This window comes from Artemia sp. Qi Xiang Cuo, chromosome 1, assembly GCF_049724085.1.
Source record: "Artemia sp. Qi Xiang Cuo chromosome 1, ASM4972408v1, whole genome shotgun sequence".
NCBI classification, from domain to species: domain Eukaryota; kingdom Metazoa; phylum Arthropoda; class Branchiopoda; order Anostraca; family Artemiidae; genus Artemia; species Artemia sp. Qi Xiang Cuo.
The window spans coordinates 59,812,588-59,831,962 of record NC_142794.1 but is presented as its reverse complement, the minus strand read 5'-3'; the positions used below and the strand labels follow the sequence as shown (position 1 = coordinate 59,831,962).

At 34.1% G+C, this 19,375-nt stretch overlaps 1 protein-coding gene across 2 annotated transcripts in view; it reads left to right on the top strand.

Moving 5' to 3' along the window:
* The window catches only part of LOC148956542 (phosphatidylinositol 4-kinase type 2-alpha-like), a 127,988-nt gene that overhangs the window by 59,137 nt on the left and 49,476 nt on the right, over positions 1-19,375 (top strand). For both annotated transcript variants that reach the window (XM_089085951.1, XM_089085950.1), the window contains exon 7: positions 16,041-16,259. In XM_089085951.1, coding sequence (XP_088942077.1) covers positions 16,041-16,259 — 219 coding nt within the window. The remainder of the gene's footprint in view (positions 1-16,040; positions 16,260-19,375) is intronic.

Sequence of the window (19,375 nt, the reverse complement as noted above, 5' to 3'; positions counted from 1 at the left end):
CCCCTTTCTCTCGTGACTTGACTGTAAACTTATAACTTAACGATTGATCGCTTCATTCACCGCCCAAAGAAAAAATAACCGATTGAATTAAATTCTACTACCAATTATATACTCGAAAAGAAAAATTTGGTGATAAATTTTTTTCTCATATTTTAATCCTTGTGTCTTCCAAACTTTAAGTTCATTTTTGGTCAGCTATGTTTTAAACACAGCTCTCCAAATTTTTTTATTAATCCAGTTAAATTTTGCAATTAGTCCAAAAACGCCCCCTTTCTCTCGTGACTTGACTGTAAAGTTATAACTTAACGATTGATCAATTCATTCACCGCCCAAAGAAAAAATAATCATCCAAACTTTAAGTTCATTTTTGGTCAGCTATGTTTTAAACACTGCGCTCCAAACTTTTTTATTAATCCAGGTAACTTTTGCAATGACTCTAAAAACGCCCCCTTTCTCTCTTGACTTGACTGTAAAGTTATAACTTAACGATTGATCGCTTCATTCACCGCCCAAAGAAAAAATAACCGATCGAGTTAAATACTACTACCAATTATATACTCGTAAAGAAAAATTTGGTGCTCAATTTTTTTTTTCATTTTTTAATCCTTATGTCTTCCATACTATAAGTTCATTTTTTGTCATATATTAATTAAACAGAGCTCTCCAAATTTTTTATTAATCCATTTAACTTTTGCAAAGATTTTTATAACGCCCCCGTTCTGTAATGACTTGACTGTAAAGTTATAACTTAACTATTGTTCTCTTCAATCACCACCCAAAGAAAAAAATAACCGTTTGAGTTCAATTCTCCTACCAATTGTATACTCGTTAAGAAAAATTTGTTGATCAATTTGTGTCTCATATTTTAATCCTTGTGTCTTCCAAAATTTATGTTAATTTTTTTTCAGCTATGATTTAAACATAGCTATCCAAATTTTTTATTAATCAAGGTAACTTTTGCAATGAGTCCAAAAACGCCCCCTTTCTCTCGTGACTTGACTGTAAAGTTATAACTTAACGATTGATCGCTTCATTCACCGCCCAAAGAAAAAATAACCAATTGAATTAAATTCTACTACCAATTGTATACTCCTAAAGAAAAATTTGGTGCTCAATTTTTTCTCATGTTTTAATCCTTTTGTCTTCCAAACTGTATTTTCATTTTTTGTCAGATTTTTTTTAAAAACGTCGCTCCAAAATTTTTTATTAATCCAGTTAACTTTTGAAATGAGTAAAAAACCCCCCATTCTCTCGTGACTTGACTGTAAAGTTATAACTTAACGATTGATCGCTTCATTCACCGCCCAAAGAAAAAATAACCGATCGAGTTAAATACTACTACCAATTATGTACTCGTAAAGAAAAATTTGGTGCTCAATTTTGCTCTCATGTTTTAAACCTTGTGTCTTCCAAACTTTAAGTTCATTTTTGGTCAGCTATGTTTTAAACACGGCGTTCCAAACTTTTTTATTAATCCATGTAACTTTTGAAATGAGTAAAAAACCCCCCTTTCTCTCGTGACTTGACTGTAAAGTTATAACTTAACGATTGATCGCTTCATTCACCGCCCAAAGAAAAAATAACCGATCGAGTTAAATACTACTACCAATTATATACTCGTAAAGAAATAAAATTAAATACCGAAGATTAAGTTTTATACCCCTAGTATTTGGTTTTCATGTCTTAAACGGATCTCAGGTCGAATTGTGGAGGATGAATGGCAGCCACCAATGGAATTCCCTTAGTATACGGGGGAATGACTTATTAAACCCCGCGATTGCTAAAAGTTTGATTTTTTTTAAGTTGTTAAACTTGGGATTTTGTTTTGTTTCAAAACTTGAATTCTTGCCACTGTATTTTCAGAAGGTCTATTAAATTAAGCTTTATGTTTTCAAACGTGAAATGTTGAATGAGCTCGAGTTGAGACCAGTAGTTATCTAAGTACCATTTTGCGTAGACATATAGCAATCTCCATGTTATTTGAGGTCTTTACATTCCCTGGCACCTTTCTATGGTTGATTACCAGACTAATTAATGCTATTGATGTCAATTGCATATGGAATTATACAAAACCTACCAGACAAGTTTCCGGGGGCCAACCAGACATGTTTCTGGGCCAAGCAGACAAGTTTCTGGGGTCAACTATAAGTTTCTGGACCTTTACATTCCATGGCACCTTTCCAGTGCATGTACCTATGGATCTGGTTTGGTGGGTATAATCTATTCCATGACACCTTTCCAGTGCATGTACCTATGGATCTGGTTTGGTGGGAATAATCTGGTTTGGTGGGTATAGTCTGGTTTGATGGGTATAGTCTGGTTTGATGGGTATAGTCAGGTTTGGTTTTTTAGGGATTCCCCACCTGTTCCTAAACATTGCAAAAAAGATAGCAGTATGAATGGAGGATTCCCCGCACAAATTTGTTTCAACTCCAAGTTTTTTTTTTCAACCAGACTGGTTTTTTTTTTCGAGCAAATACTTGTTTTTTAGGCAGCCAATCAAATAGAATTTCTTAAAAAATCGTAATTTAAAACACGTATAAAATTTTAATGCTTTGGAATTTAATATTAATTATGTTATTATACAAAACCTACCAGACAGGTTTTTCTGACATAATGTTTAGTTTCACGAGCACAAGAATATACAGTGCATTTTTAGGCACTTTCATCATAACGTGTTTTTTTTTTTTGTTGTTTTTTTTTTTACCAAAAACTAGAAGTTATCAAATTGCGTATTTAGGAATGATGTTGTAGGAAAAGTTGTATATCACCCATGCATCATCCACTGTTCCATTTCTTTGAAGTATGTGCTATCAGACTGGTTTCTGATTTTTTGGACAATTGCCTTTAGTCAAGACTAGTTTGTTAGGAATGTGTCGTTGCTAAAGCTAACTCTAATTGCAAAAAAGGGGCATAAAGCTTTTTGTTTTCTGATAAGAATTGCACAATGAATGTATCGTTTGACGTGGGCATTTTTTATGAGCCAATCAGAGGTTGTTCAATATACGATAACTTGATTTGTGGTTGGGATTTGAATAAAAGAAATGGTTTTCACTACAATTCATATTAGTAAAAGAATTGAATTCAGATTCAAGTATTATCATGACCAGTATATGCCTTAGCAGATATTGACAAATGTTAATTGCCTTAACTCGAGAGTAGTTTGTTATTTTAAAAAAAAATTGGATGTTACAATTAAAATTGATTGATTAACATTTGCCAAAAGGGGTAAGGGATTCGTGAAGTGAACTGTACGAACGATCTTATTTGAATAATAAGGAAAAAGAGCTAGATAACATTTGCCAATTTTAAGATGGAGAAAAAAAAGGGTTAAAGTGATTAGCAGTTAAGGTAACCCTGAAGAGCATGTTAATTCATTAGCATTTGCGAATACTTCGATGTGTTTGGTATAATACACAAGTGGTGTTTTGAACAGGGTTGTCAGTTTAAAATAGAGTCTAACGAGGGCTTGTTAACTCAGGCAATTTGTTATAAACGGGTATTTATATTCTAGTCGCTTCTTTTCCCCCTAATTTTTCAAAGCGGGTGTTTACAACTAAGGGGGAAACTGGCCCGACCGAAGAGTATTTATATTATTGTCAATTTTCGTTCCCCCAATTTTTCAAAGAGGGTGTTTACAACTAAGGGGGAAACTGGCCCGACCAACGAGTATTTATATTCTTGTCACTTTTCGTTCCCCCAATTTTTCAAAGGGGGTTTTTACGAGTAAGGAGAAACTGGCCCGACCAACGAGTATTTATATTCTTGTCACTTTTAGTTCCCATAATTTTTCAAAGTGGATGTTTACAACTAAGGGGGAAACTGCCCCGACCAAAGAGTATTTATATTCTTGTCACTTTTCGGTCCCCCAAATTTTCAAAGTGGATGTTTACAACTAAGGGGGAAACTAGCCTGACCAAAGAGTATTTATATTCTTGTCACTTTTCCTTCCCCCAATTTTTCAAAGTGGGGGTTTAAAACTAAGGGGGAAACTGCCCCGACCAAAGAGTGAAAAGTGTTTGATTGGCAGAAGGATGTATTAGCGAAGTTATAGTGGAGGGCGAGTTGCTAGCGAAAAACCTGTGTAGATGAGTTGAAATAAAAAATTTTTAACAAGAAATGACTGAAAAGTGTTTTGGGGGGAGATGGGTTGATTGGCAGAAGGATGTATTAGCGTAGTTATAGTGGAGGGCGAGTTGCTAGCGAAAAACCCGTGTGGATGAGTTGAAATAAAAAAAATAACAAGAAATGGCTGAAAAGTGTTTTGGGGTAGATGGGTTGATTAGCAGAAGGATGTATTAGCGAAGTTATAGTGGAGGGCGAGTTGCTAGCGAAATTTAGTTTTAGTTAAGAGTTTAGAGTTTTACCTGAGAGTCTTAGCTTAGAGTTTTTGTTAGAGTTCTAGTTTAGTTTAGCTTTTAGTTAAGAGTTTGATGTTTTACTGTTGAGTTTCAGTTAGAGTTCTAGTTTAGTCACTTTTCGTTCCCCCAAATTTTCAAAGTGGATGTTTACAACTAAGGGGGAAACTGGCCCAACCAAAGAGTATTTATATTCTTTTCACTTTTCCTTCCCCCAATTTTTCAAAGTGGGTGTTTACAACTAAGGGGGAAACTGGCCCGACCAAAGAGTATTTATATTCTTGTCAATTTTCCTTCCCCCAATTTTTCAAAGCGGTTGTTTACAACTAAGGGGGAAACTGCCCCGACCAAAGAGTGAAAAGTGTTTGATCGGCAGAAGGATGTATTAGCGAAGTTATAGTGGAGGGCGAGTTGCTAGCGAAAAAACTGTGTAGATGAGTTGAAATAATAAATTTTTAACAAGAAATGACTGAAAAGTGTTTTGGGCGAAGATGGGTTGTTTGGCAGAAGGATGTATTAGCGTAGTTATAGTGGAGGGTGAGTTGCTAGCGAAAAACCCGTGTGGATGAGATAAAATAAAAATAATAACAAGAAATCGCTGAAAAGTGTTTTTGGGTAGATGGGTTCATTAGCAGAAGGATGTATTAGCGAAGTTATAGTGGAGGGCGAGTTGCTAGCGAAATTTAGTTTTAGTTAAGAGTTTAGAGTTTTACCTTAGAGTCTTAGCTTAGAGTTTTTGTTAGAGTTCTAGTTTAGTTTAGTTTTAGTTAAGAGTTTGATGTTTTACTGTTGAGTTTCAGTTAGAGTTCTAGTTTAGTCACTTTTCATTCCCCCAAATTTTCAAAGTGGATGTTTACAACTAAGGGGAGAACTGGCCCAACCAAAGAGTATCTATATTCTTGTCACTTTTCGTTCCCTCGATTTTTCAAAGTGGGTGTTTACAACTAAGGGGGAAGCTGCCCCGACCAAAAATTATTTATATTCTTTTCACTTTTCGTTCCCCCGATTTTTCAAAGAGGTTGTTTACAACTAAGGGGGAAACTGGCTCTACCAAAGAATATTTATATTCTTGTCACTTTTCGTTCCCCCAATTTTTCAAAGTGGGTGTTTACAACTAAGGGGGAAACTGGCCCGACCAAAGAGTATTTATATTCTTGTCACTTTTCGTTCCCCCAATTTTTCAAAGCTGTTGTTTACAACAAAGGGGAAACTGGCCCGACCAAAGAGTATTTATATTCTTGTCACTTTTCGTTCCCCCAATTTTTCAAAGCGGGTGTTTACAACTAAGATTGAAACTGACCTGACCAAAGAGCATTTATCTTCTTGTTAATTTTCGTTCCCCCAATTGTTCAAAGAGGGTGTTTACAACTAAGGTGAAACTGGCCGTACCAAAGAGTATTTGTATTCTTGTCACTTTTTGTTCCCCCAATTTTTCAAAGTGGGTGTTTGCAACTAAGAGGAATGGCAGAAGGATGTATTAGCGAAGTTATAGTGGAGGGCGAGTTGCTAGCGAAAAACACGTGTGGATGAGTTGAAATAAATTTTTAACGAGAAATGACTGAGAAGTGTTTTGGGGAAGATGAGTAGAGTGGCAGAGGGATGTATTACTTTATTTATAGTGGAGGGCGAGTTGCATTCGAAAAAGCAATTTTGATTATTTTAAGTAAATTTTTTTTTAACGAGATATTTATGAATATTTTTTGTATGTCGGAGGGTTATATAACCTAATGTATAGTTGAGTGCGAGTTGCTATCGAAAAAACCGTGTGGATGAGTTGAAATAAAAAATTTTTAACAAGAAATGACCTAAAAGTGTTTTGGGGGGAGATGGGTTGATTGGCAGAAGGATGTATTAGCGTAGTTATAGTGGAGGGCGAGTTGCTAGCGAAATTGATTGGCAAAAGGATGTATTAGCGATGTTTGAAGGTAGGGCAAAGTGAGATAGACAAATCAATGCGGATTATTTGAAGTAATTTTTTTTTAACGAAAAAAGTCAGAAAAGGGCTTGATTGGCAGAGTTATATATTATAAAGTTTACAGTGGAAGGTTATCTCATAGTAAAAAAACTGTGTAGATGAGTTGAAATAAAAAATATTTAACAATAAATGACTGAAAAGATTTTGGGGGGAGCTGGTTTGATTGGCAGAAGAATGTATGAGCGTTGTTATAGTGGAGGGCGAGTTGCTAACGAAAAACACGCGTGGATGAGTTAAAATAAAAGAATTTATCAGGAAATGACTGAAAAAGGTTTTGGGGGAGATGGGCTGATAAGCAGAAGCATGTATTTGCGAAGTTATAGTGGAGGGCGAGTTGCTAGCGAAATTTAGTTTTAGTTAAGAGTTTAGAGTTTTACCTTAGAGTCTTAGCTTAAAGTTTTTGTTAGAGTTCTAGTTTAGTTTAGTTTTAGTTAAGAGTTTGATGTTTTACCTTAGAGTCTTAGCTTAGAGTTTTAGCTAGAGTTCTAGTTTAGTTTTGTTTTAGTTAAGAGTTTGTAATTTTAGCTTAGAGTCTTAGTTTAGAGTTTTTGTTAGAGTTATAGTTTAGTTTAGTTTTAGTTAAGAGTTTATAGTTTTAGCTTATAGTTTTAACTTAGAGTTTTTGTTAGAGTTCTATTTTAGTTTAGTTAAGAGTTTAGAGTTTTAGCTTAGAGTGTTAGCTTAGAGTTTTTGTTAGAACTCTAGTTTAGTTTAGTTTTAGTTAAGAGTTTAGAGTTTTTACCATAGAGTCTTAGCTTAGAGTTTTGTTGAAGTTCTAGTTTAGTTTAGTTTTAGTTAAGAGTTTAAATTTTTAGCTTAGAGTCTTAGCTTAGAGTTTTTGTTAGAGTTGAAGTTTAGTTATGATATTTCTAAAGTCAATTAAGAAAAAAAAATGTTGGAGTGTAGGATTGATCTCAATAGGCATGGGCGATTTTGATTTTGGGGGAGCGTAGGGTTTAAAAGGGCAAAAAATGTGTGACACTCAAGAGTTTATAAGACAATACGTGAAAATAACTAGGTTTTTTTCTTATTTCTTTTACAATTAACATACTCCTATTGATGAAGAATGATGTTTCTAATTCAATATTTTTTTCATGAAAACAAACTATTTTTTTAAAAAATTTTTTTTTTGGACTTCGAAATTATTCAACTTTTTGTTAGAGTTCTAGTTTAGTTTAGTTTTAGTTAAGAGTTTAGAGTTTTAGATTAGAGTCTTAGCTTAGAGTTTTTGTTAGAGTTCTAGTTTAGTTTAGTTTTAGTTAAGAGTTTGATGTTTTACATTTTAGTTTAAGTTAGAGTTCTAGTTTAGTTTATTTTTAGTTTAGAGTTTGGTGTTTTACCTTAGAGTCTTAGCTTAGAGTTTTAGTTAGAGTTCTAGTTTAGTTTAGTTTTAGTTAAGAGTTTAGAGTTTTAGCCTAGAGTCCTAGCTTAGAGTTTTTGTTAGAGTTCTAGTTTAGTTTAGTTTTAGTTAAGAGTTTAGAGTTTTAGCTTAGAGTCTTAACTTAGAGTTTTTGTTAGAGTTCTAGTTTAGTTTAGTTTTAGTTAAGAGTTTAGAATTTTTAGCTTAGAGTCTTAGCTTAGAGTTTTTGTTGAAGTTCTAGTTTAGTTTAGTTTTATTTAATAGTTTAAAGTTTTAGCTTAGAGTATTAGCTTATATTTTTTGTTAGAGTTGAAGTTTAGTTATGATATTTCGAAAGTCAATTAAGATGAAGAAATGTCGGAGTGTAGGTTTGACATCACCAAGCACGTGCAAGGGAAAATTTTGTTGGTGGGGGGCTTAAAAAGGCAGAAAATGAGTGAACTACATGAGTTCATGAGACGGTTTGTGAAAATCCCAAGGTTTTTTCTGATTTTTTGGACAATACCCATACTCCTATTGATGAGGACTGATGGTTCTAATTCAATATTTTTTTTCATGAAAACAAACTATTTTTTTTAGTTAGAGTTCTAGTTTAGTTTTAGTTAAGAGTTTAGGCACGTGCAAGGGAAATTTTTGTTGGTGGGGGGCTTAAAAAGGCAAAAAATGAGTGAACTACATGAGTTTATAAGACGGTTCGTGAAAATCCCAAGGTTTTTTCTGATTTTTTGGACAATACCCATACTCCTATTGATGAGGACTGATGGTTCTAATTCAATATTTTTTTTTTCATGAAAACAAACTATTTTTTTTAGTTAGAGTTCTAGTTTAGTTTAGTTTTAGTTAAGAGTTTAGAGTTTTAGCTTAGAGTCTTAGCTTAGAGTTTTTGTTGAAGTTATAGTTTAGTTTTAGTTAAGAGTTTAAAGTTTTAGCTTAGAGTCTTAGCTTTGAGTTTTTGTTAGAGTTGAAGTTTAGTTATGATATTTCTAAAGTCGATTAAGATGAAGAAATGTCGGAGTGTAGGTTTCACATCACCAAGCACGTGCGAGGGAAATATTTGTTGGTGGGGGGCTTAAAAAGGCAAAAAATGAGTGAACTACATGAGTTTATAAGACGGTTCGTGAAAATCCCAAGGTTTTTTCTGATTGTTTGGACAATACACATACTCCTATTGATGAGGACTGATGGTTCTAATTCAATATTTTTTTTTTCATGAAAACAAACTATTTTTTTTATTTAGAGTTATAGTTTAGTTTAGTTTTAGCTAAGAGTTTAGAGTTTTAGCTTAGAGTCTTAGCTTAGAGTTTTTGTTGAAGTTCTAATTTAGTTTTAGTTAAGAGTTTAAAGTTTTAGCTTACAGTCTTAGCTTAGAGTTTTTGTTAGAGTTGAAGTTTAGTTATGATATTTCGAAAGTCAATTAAGATGAAGAAATGTCGGAGTGTAGGTATGACATCACCAAGCACGTGCAAGGGAAATTTTTGTTGGTGGGGGGCTTAAAAAGGCAAAAAATGAGTGAACTACATGAGTTTATAAGACGGTTCGTGAAAATCCCAAGGTTTTTTCTGATTTTTTGGACAATACCCATACTCCTATTGATGAGGACTAATGGTTCTAATTCAATATTTTTTTTTTCATGAAAACAAACTATTTTTTTTAGTTAGGGTTCTAGTTTAGTTTTAGTTAAGAGTTTAGGCACGTGCAAGGGAAATTTTTGTTGGTGGGGGGCTTAAAAAGGCAAAAAATGAGTGAACTACATGAGTTTATAAGACGGTTCGTGAAAATCCCAAGGTTTTTTCTGATTTTTTGGACAATACCCATACTCCTATTGATGAGGACTGATGGTTCTAATTGAATATTTTTTTTTCATGAAAACAAACTATTTTTTTTTTGTTAGAGTTCTAGTTTAGTTTAGTTATAGTTAAGAGTTTAGAGTTTTAGCTTAGAGTCTTAACTTAGAGTTTTCGTTAAAGCTCTAGTTTAGTTTTAGTTAAGAGTTTAGAGTTTTAGCTTAGAGTCTTAGCTTAGAGTTTTAGTTAGAGTTGAAGTTTAGTTATGATATTTCTAAAGTCAATTAAGATGAAGAAATTTCGGAGTGTAGGTTTGACATCACCAAGCACGTGCAAGGGAAATTTTTGTTGGTGGGGGGCTTAAAAAGGCAAAAAATTAGAGAACTACATGAGTTCATGAGACGGTCCGTGAAAATCCCAAGGTTTTGTCTGATTTTTTGGACAATACCCATACTCCTATTGATGAGGACTGATGGTTCTAATTCAATATTTTTTTTCATGAAAACAAACTATTTTTTTTAGTTAGGGTTCTAGTTTAGTTTTAGTTAAGAGTTGAGGCACGTGCAAGGGAAATTTTTGTTGGTGTGGGGCTTAAAAAGGCAAAAAATGAGTGAACTACATGAGTTTATAAGACGGTTCGTGAAAATCCCAAGGTTTTTTCTGATTGTTTGGACAATACCCATACTCCTATTGATGAGGACTGATGGTTCTATTTCAATATTTTTTTTTTTCATGAAAACAAACTATTTTTTTTAGTTAGACTTCTATTTTAGTTTTGTTTTAGCAAAGATTTTAGAGTTTTAGCTTAGAGTCTTAGCTTAGAGTTTTCGTTGAAGCTATAGTTTAGTATAGTTTTAGTTAAGAGTTTAGAGTTTAAGCTTATAGTCTTAGCTTAGAGTTTTTTTTATAGTTGAAGTTTAGTTATGATATTTCTAAAGTCAATTAAGATGAAGAAATGTCGGAGTGTAGGTTTCACATCACCAAGCACGTGCGAGGGAAATATTTGTTGGTGGGGGGGGGGGCTTAAAAAGGCAAAAAATGGGTGAACTACATGAGTTTATAAGACGGTTCGTGAAAATCCTAAGATTTTTTTCTGATTTTTTGGACAATACCCATACTCCTATTGATGAGGACTGATGGTTCTAATTCAATATTTTTTTCATGAAAACAAACTATTTTTTTTTTTAGTTAGAGTTCTAGCTTAGTTTAGTTATAGTTAAGAGTTTAGATTTTTATATTATAGTCTTAGCCTAGTGTTTTTCTTAGAGTTCTAAATTAGTTAAGGTTTAGTTAAGAGTTTAGAATTTTTAGCTTAGAGTTTTTGTTGAAGTTCTAGTTTAGTTTAGTTAAGAGTTTAAAGTTTTAGCTTAGAGTCATAGCTTAGAGTTTTTGTTAGAGTTGAAGTTTAGTTATGATATTTATAAAGTCAATTAAGATGAAGAAATGTCGGAATGTAGGTTTGACATCACCAGGCACGTGCGGGGGACAATTTTTTTTGATGGGGGGCTTAAAAAAGCAAAAATGGGTGAACTACATGAGTTTATAAGACGGTTCGTGAAAATCCCAAGGTTTTTTTTCTGATTTTTTGGACAATACCCATACTCCTATTGATGAGGACTGATGGTTCTAATTCAAGATTTTTTTCATGAAAACAAACTATTTTTTTAATTTTTTTTTTTTTGGACTTCGAAATTACTCAACTTTTTCTTAGAGTTCTAGTTTTGTTTAGTTTTAGCTAAGAGTTTAGAATTTTTAGCTTAGAGTCTTAGCTTAGAGTTTTTGTTGAAGTTCTAGTTCTAGTTTAGTTTTAGCTAAGAGTTTAGAATTTTTAGCTTAGAGTCTTAGCTTAGAGTTTTTGTTGAAGTTCTAGTTTAGTTTAGTGTTAGTTAAGAGTTTAAAGTTTTAGCTTAGAGTCTTAGCTTAGAGTTTTTGCTAGAGTTGAAGTTTAGCTTAGTACGGTAATAGTTAAGAGTTTAGAGTTTTAGCTTAGAGCTTAGAGAAACTTAATTCGGGAAATTATGAAAAAAAAAATTTTGCCGGTGTTACGTGCGCGCACGTAACCCCGTCTACGTGTTAACCATCAGTCCTCATCAATAGGAGTATGGGTATTGTCCAAAAAATCAGAAAAAACCTTGGGATTTTCACGAACCGTCTTATAAACTCATGTAGTTCACTAATTTTTTGCCTTTTTAAGCCCCCCACCAATAAAAATTTACCTTGCACGTGCGTGGTGATGTCAGACCTACACTCCGACATTTCTTCATCTTCATTGACTTTCGAAATATCATAACTAAACTTCAACTCTAACAAAAACTCTAAGCTAAGACTCTAAGCTAAAACTTTAAAACTTTAACCCCCTTTTTTTTCTCCATCTTAAAATTGGCAAATAGTATCTAGCTCTTTTTCCTTATTATTCAAATAAGATCGTTCGTACAGTTCACTTCACGAATTCCTTACCCCTTTTGGCAAATGTTAATCAATCAATTTTAATTGTAACATCCAATTTTTTTTTTATTAACAAAATACTCTCGAGTTAAGGCAATTAACATTTGTCAATATCTGTTAAGGCATATACTGGTCGTGATAATAATTGAATCTGAATTCAATTCTTTTACTAATATGAATTGTAGTGAAAACGAATTCTTTTATTCAAATCCCAACCACAAATCAAGTTATCGTATATTGAACAACCTCTGATTGGCTCATAAAAAATACCCACGTCAAACGATACATTCAGTGTGTAATTCTTATCAAAAACAAAAAGCTTTATGCCCCTTTTTTCCAATTAGAGTTACCTTTAGCAACGACACATTCCTAACAAATTGGTCTTGACTAAAGGCAATTGTCCAAAAAATCAGAAACCAGTCTGATAGCACATACTTCAAAGAAATGGAACAGTGTATGATGCATGGGTGATAGACAACTTTTTTTACAACATCATTCCTAAATACGCAATTTGACAACTTCTAGTTTTTGGTAAAAAAAAAAAAAAAAAAAACACGTTATGATGAAAGTGCCTCAAACTGCACTGTATATTCTTGTGCTCGTGAAACTACACATTATGTCAGAAAAACCTTTCTGGTAGGTTTTGTATAATAACATAATGAAGATTAAATTCCAAAGCATGAACATTTTATACGAGGTTTCAATGACGAATTGTTAAGCAATTCTCTATGATTGGCTGCCTAAAAAACAAGTGTTAGCTCGAAAAAAAAAACCCAGTCTGGTTGAAACAAACTTGGGAGTTGAAACAAATTTGTGCGGGGAATCCCCCATTCATACTGCTATCTTTTTGCAATGTTTAGGAACAGGCGGGGAATCTCCAAAAAACTAAACCAGACTATACCCATCAAACCATATTATACCTACCAAACTAGACTATACCCACCAAACCAGATAATACCCACTAAACCAGATCCATAGGTACATTCACTAGGAAGGTGTCATAAACTTTATTATACCCACCAAACCAGATACAGAAGTACAAGCACTGGAAAGGTGCCATGGACTGTAAAGTTCCAGAAACTTATAGTTGACCCAGAAACTTGTCTGCTTGGCCCAGAAACATGTCTGGTTGGCCCCCGGAAACTTGTCTGGTAGGTTTTGTATAATTCCATATGCAATTGACATCAATAGCATTAATTAGTCTGGTAATCAACCATAGAAAGGTGCCAGGGAATGTAAAGACCGCAAATAACATGGAGATTGCTATATGTCTACGCAAAATGGTACTTAGATAACTACTGAGACCATTTAAAATATATTTGTATATCTAAATATCCATTTTAGATCTTTTTTGCAAACCGTATTCCATTCTCTTCTGACTTTCCTCTTCTTCATTCCCACTTTTGAGGGGAATGAATAATGTTCGTCGTCTGAAAGGAAAGTCTGGCCAATGATAGGTTTTGTTCTAGAACTTTCCGTGTCTACGAAGGATTGAATTTTTGCGTCTGATTGCATGGCGGACAACATAATGAACTAATTTAAAATAAAAAATTACGGTAAATGACGAGAAAAACGGGTTTTATAGACGGAACTGTTGAGCTACCGGCAGTTGAAGAAGTTTCCGTTCCAGGGGGACTGGGCACTCCAAAATTTGGTAATATTTGGCTCTCCTGTGTGTTTGGTTTTTAGCTCTATTTTACGTTTTACTGTTTCCTCTATTGTAGTTTCTTCTATTGGCTCTTGTTCATGTTCTGGTATTAACTCTTCTCTAGGCTCTGTAGCAGTGACCTAGCAACTCCGGCCTGGGGTAAAATATCCGTTTTTAGCCCCCCCCCTCCATTATTCGAAAATCACATAATATTATATGTTAAATATGCTCGCAAATTAATAAAGAAATAAAGTGAAATAATTAAAGTCATAGGCTCCAGCTAGGCTTTAAATTTGAGACAAAAAATGTAGTTGAGAAAACAAGACTAGATTTTGAAATATACATGATCATCTAGAATTAGTTCAAAAGATATGCAGTGTTTATTTTACGCATTTGTAAAGACATATTTTAAAAACACGCAGTTTTAAACGCATCAGTAACGCATCTATCCTTGAAAAGACAAAGTAGCCGGACGTGATCGATAGAGTTGTGACTAACCGTTGGCGTTATTGGGGTCACATGGTGCGGATGGGTGAGGGCCGCCTACCCCATGATGTGTAGTGTTGGGTTCCTTCCGGCATCAGAAGACGTGGGCAACAGAAGGCTACACTAGGCAAATGCCTTGAGAAGGAAGCTATGCTATTGAAATCGTTGCTCGAAGAACTTTTGTCAAAAGCACAAGAGAGTTCGTCATGGAGAGGCACCGTTGTCGCCTTATGCGCCAGCCGGTGTGGGAAGACATAAGTCGAAGTAAGTAAGTGGTAGACTTCAATGAAGACTAAGCATTTTGTTCGGCTGTATTGAAATGTAATACCTGAAATTGGGCCAACGTATCTTGCTTTCTATGAATGGCTTAAAATCACAGGATCTGTAGACAGGGGTATGGAACCTCAGTGAAGACAAAAACTATCGAAAACAATTTATGGTATTGATTCGTGACACATACATCAAATTTGTTTTGCATCAATCGACTTGCAACCTACTGGGTATGCACAAAGGGCAAGACAAACTTAAGACGAGAAAATACTATGAAACAAATTTTGTTCTGTTGAATATTGGCCCCCCTCCGCCAATCGAAAATAAATGGGCCGAAAATTGATTTTCTCCAGTTCGCACGGAAATTTCTAGATAAAAAGACTGGACTGATGGTACCTTGATAAGGGAATAAGTTTTGTAAGAAATATTTGGCATTGTAATTTTTTTTTTTTTTTTTTTTTTTTTTTTTTTTTTTTTTTTTTTTTTTTTGGTCTGCTTGAAAAGTTCAAGGTATGTAGGGATGGTCAAAGGAACCTCCATTAAGACCAAAAAAAATAAAGAAACTCTAGTTATCTTGATTCTTGACGTCGGATTTTTTTTTTTTTTAAGATAAAAAAAACAAAATTCTTTATAAAATGACCATTAGATTTAATTGTTTGAACAAACTATCAGTTATTTAAAAAAAAAAAAACGAAATTTTTTTCTTTAATAAAGTGATGGATTAACATTCAAGGGGACCTACAGGATGGCTTCAGCTCTGCAGAATACCAGATATTTATCAGATTTTTAATCCAAGTGAATAAAAATCCCCACCCATCCAAAATTTTATACTATAAGTATTATTAAGAATTATTGCACAAATCTATGGCTGTCAAATATTTTGTCTAATATACAACTTTTACCGGAAAATATATAATTGTGATCCAAAGTTTTGTTTCTTTACAAAAAAACTTGAAAACCCTAATAAATATTCCTACAATATTAACCAGTTATAAAACTGTGTCAATTAAAAAACAGAAATAACATAATGAGAAAAGCAAAACACTTTCCAAAAGGAAGTTTTTCAACTAAAAGTAAAGAGCCATATTAAAACCGAAAACGAGCAGAAATTAAGTCATATAATATACTTCGGACTTAAAACTGACAGAAAATACTATGAATGAAATAATGAAACCCAAAAACAGTTTCTCACTGAGCAATAGCTTTGCATTTTATATCAAAACTTAAATTAATGAGCAATAGCTAGTGTGTAAAGCTCATCGTGTTCTCCCCATAACTTGCACATTATATCAATCTCCCCGCTCCTTTGTTACGGTTGGATAAGATGGACAAGCGAAAGCACGTTGTGGGAATCTTCACGGCCAGTCGAATATGACGGCTCAGAGATAGAAGAAACTAGAATTCGGAGAATTTCAAACCAATGCTAATCAAAAATACAAGAAATTTTTTTAAAACAATTCCTGAGGCAAATGCCTAATTATATAAGGGCTAGACTAAGTTTGAAACCTGCGAAAGGAGAATTTTATAGTCTTCTATCACTATACGCCGAAGAATAATTGTGACAACGCGAGTTAGCTATTTAGAATATTGTAATAGTAATCAATGAAACTACTAACCATAATTTCGGTTCCTCTGCCAGTCAAGGTTGTTTTCTTTTTTCCTGGAATATCTGTTTACTACCCGAATGTCCACGCTTGAGTGTTAAATGTTTTAGGTTGGTTCATTTCAACTATTCGTTGAAGGATACAAAGATGCTGAATATTGGATTAGGAAGTTTGAGACGGAGCCACTTTCGGATTCAGTTAAGGAAGAATTTCAACAGCAGTTTGAGCGTTTGGTGGTTTTGGATTATATTATAAGAAACACTGATAGAGGGAATGATAACTGGTTAATACAGTATGTTAAAGCTGAAACAGAGAAAACTTCTGAAAATGTAAGTAGTTTTTTTTTCGATTTCTGTTGGATAATCCTCTGCCATGATTTCTTTTTTTTTCGAAGGAATGTATCGTTCAGACGTATCTTTTTAATTCCCAAGAACGAATAATGCAATAAGTTTTATTTCTTATTATAGTGTTGACAGGAATCGCAGTTCAAATGCGTTGGAGCTTTTAAAAATCAGTAAAACTTCTTGTAAAAATTGTAAAACTTCTTATAAAACTTCTTGTAAAACTCCTTGTAAAACTTCAGTAAAGCTTGCAAATATGTAAAACTTCGTATTTTTTGTTAACGTATGGCATAGGACGTAGGTTAAAAGCTATTCAAAAATTAGGTGGTTCTATTTAAACGAAGAGGTTGTATCCTCTTCGATACAACTTCTTTATCTGATTTTGAATTGAAGTTATCAAGTATTTTGCTCAATAGGTTGCATTGATTGCATCAAGACGCTGGGTAATTGTAGACAGAGAAAAGCCAAGACAGATAGTCAAAGTAATTGAGAGGCAAATGTTTAACTGGCTGGGGCATGGGTAAATGACAGGAGTATGCATGACTCTTATTGGACACATACTTGTCAGGTTAGTTTTTGGAAAGGCATGCCTGCCTAGAGTCTTTAGAGTCCGTTGATTTTGAATTGAAGTTATCAAGTATTTTGCAATAGGTTGCATAGGTTTCATCAAGACGCTGGGTAATTGTAGACAGAGAAATGCCAAGACAGATAGTCAAAGTAATTGGGAGGCAAATGTTTAAATGGCTGGGGCACGGGTAAAGGCTGGGCTGGGGCTGGGGCACGAGAGTGTTTTTCAAAACAAGGTCGAGGCCGAAGGCCTCGAACGAGTCCGTTGATTTTGAATTGAAGTTATCAAGTATTTTGCAATAGGTTGCATTCGTGTCATCAAGACGCTGGGTAATTGAAGACAGAGAAAAGCCAAGACAGATAGTCCAAGTAATTGAGAGGCAAGTGTTTAAATGGCTGGGGCACGGGTAAATGGCAGGAGTATGCATGACTCACTTATTGGACAGATGCTTGTCAGGTTAGTTTTTGGAAAGGCATGCCTGCCTAGAGTCTTGAGAGTCCGTTGATTTTGAATTGAAGTTATCAAGTATTTTGCTATAGGTTGCATAGGTTGAAATGAAGTTATCAAGTATTTTGCAATAGGTTGCATAGGTTGCATCAAGACGCTGGGTAATTGTAGACAGAGAAAAGCCAAGACAGGTAGTCCAGTTTCATTTTATCTACTCAAAACTAACTAGTGTCCTGTTCATGTTGACACACCTGGGATACAGATAACTGATCGAAATGGTTAATAATAAAAATAATAAGGGTATTATTTACAGAAATCAAACAAATACATCAATCTCCAGGAGTGAATCTTTTCAGGCTAAAAATCCTTATGATTCACATTTCTATCAACCAACAAAAAGAAAGAAGAAGAAAAAAAAGACAGGGGAAAGAAAAAGAAATAAAGTAAATAGTGGCTCAGCGTCACTCAAGTTGGCATGGTGGTTCTAAAAAACACTAAAATACAGCACAATTGCTTTTCTTTCAGTGTCATCTTCTAAACAAACATGTTTGACCTCGCTCGAGAGAAAAAAATCGCTAAAAAACATTATAATAACCAAAACACAGAGATTTTCACGTGTTTCCATAACTTGCTACATTGTTCTCTGTTAACTCACTTGGTAAACTATTATAAAATTCTAGTGTAACATGGCAAATAGAGAAAAAAATGAGTTAACAGCACAGGAGTGTCCTTTTTGGGGTACTTGTCTGGTTGAGTGTTTATGGAGACCACTACTAGCCATAAATCAAGGCTGTTATTTAAATATGAGTAACGCTAAGTGAAAATTAGAAATTCCACCAAAGGCAGAATATGTCGTTCAACATATCTGGGTCTCACTTATAAAGCTTTTTATCTCCACACAGCTATCTGTTGGCTGAATTCTTGATTGTGCAAAATGAAAGCTATTGGGGTGAGAAAATATTTAACCTGACAACATTACCGTAAAATAGGTAAGAATGAACAGTAGAGAAATGTAGAGACTGTAGTACATTACTAGGGAAAATTTCTCACAACTCCAATATTTCCCGCAACTTTACTGCATAACTCCTCTATTATGACTTAGGCATTTATCCATTAGGACTTGAAAGTATTTAACAAGCTTTAGTGTTTCAATTGAAGTATCACCAAGTCTTAGTTGTTTAATCTATGGATAGTAATTGGACCTTCTTCCCTAAACTAGAAATTTTGATTTGATGTCATTGAACCCGTGTATTTTGGCTTTTGTCCATTTCTCAGTTGGGCTCTTAGCCGTAATAAGCTTTTGTCTTTGCTGCTACTTTAAGATACACATCATCCGCAAATAGTGTAATAATTTACTCTATTAATTTACTGACAGGGAAAGTCTGGTCAAACGACAAACAGCCCATAGGTCCATACAGATCATCAAAAGTTATTGGAAATAGTTTTTGTCCGAGCACAGACCCTTGTGAAACACCACTTTCAAGCTTGTTTGTACCTAATATAGCACCACCTATGCTCGCATACAAAAATTGATTACAAGGGAAAGCCTCTAAGGGGGTCAAAAAAGCTCCTCGACTCCCCAGGTATCCAGTTTTGTAAGCAAAATACCATGATTACCTCAATCAAAGGCTCTCATAATATCAAAAAAATTGAAGCCACTTTTCATCTAGCAGCCAGGGTATTATTTACGGCCATCACCAAATGCAACTCTTCCAGGTCCGTAGACCTTCCTCTTCAAAGTTAAAAATGGGTGGAGCTTAGATGTCTCCATTACTCCAGAAACTCAACCCTTCTAGCATTAATTATCTTTCTCAGATACGTATGTAATTCTTATCATCACCTTTGAATGATGGTATAACTTTAGCGAACTTAGAACAATAAGAAAGAATGCCATGCTTTATTAAGTAGCTTTAAAAATGTTTAAGGGCTCGTATTAAGCGTTAAATTTGCTCTTTATTTTGAGCAGATAATTTCTTTTGAATCAATTTATACTCGTTTTTAACATGAGGAAAACGAGAAAACTAGAGGTCCATTACACTTTATAATATGTTCCACATTAATATCTTTCCAAATATACTACCTTTGAAAC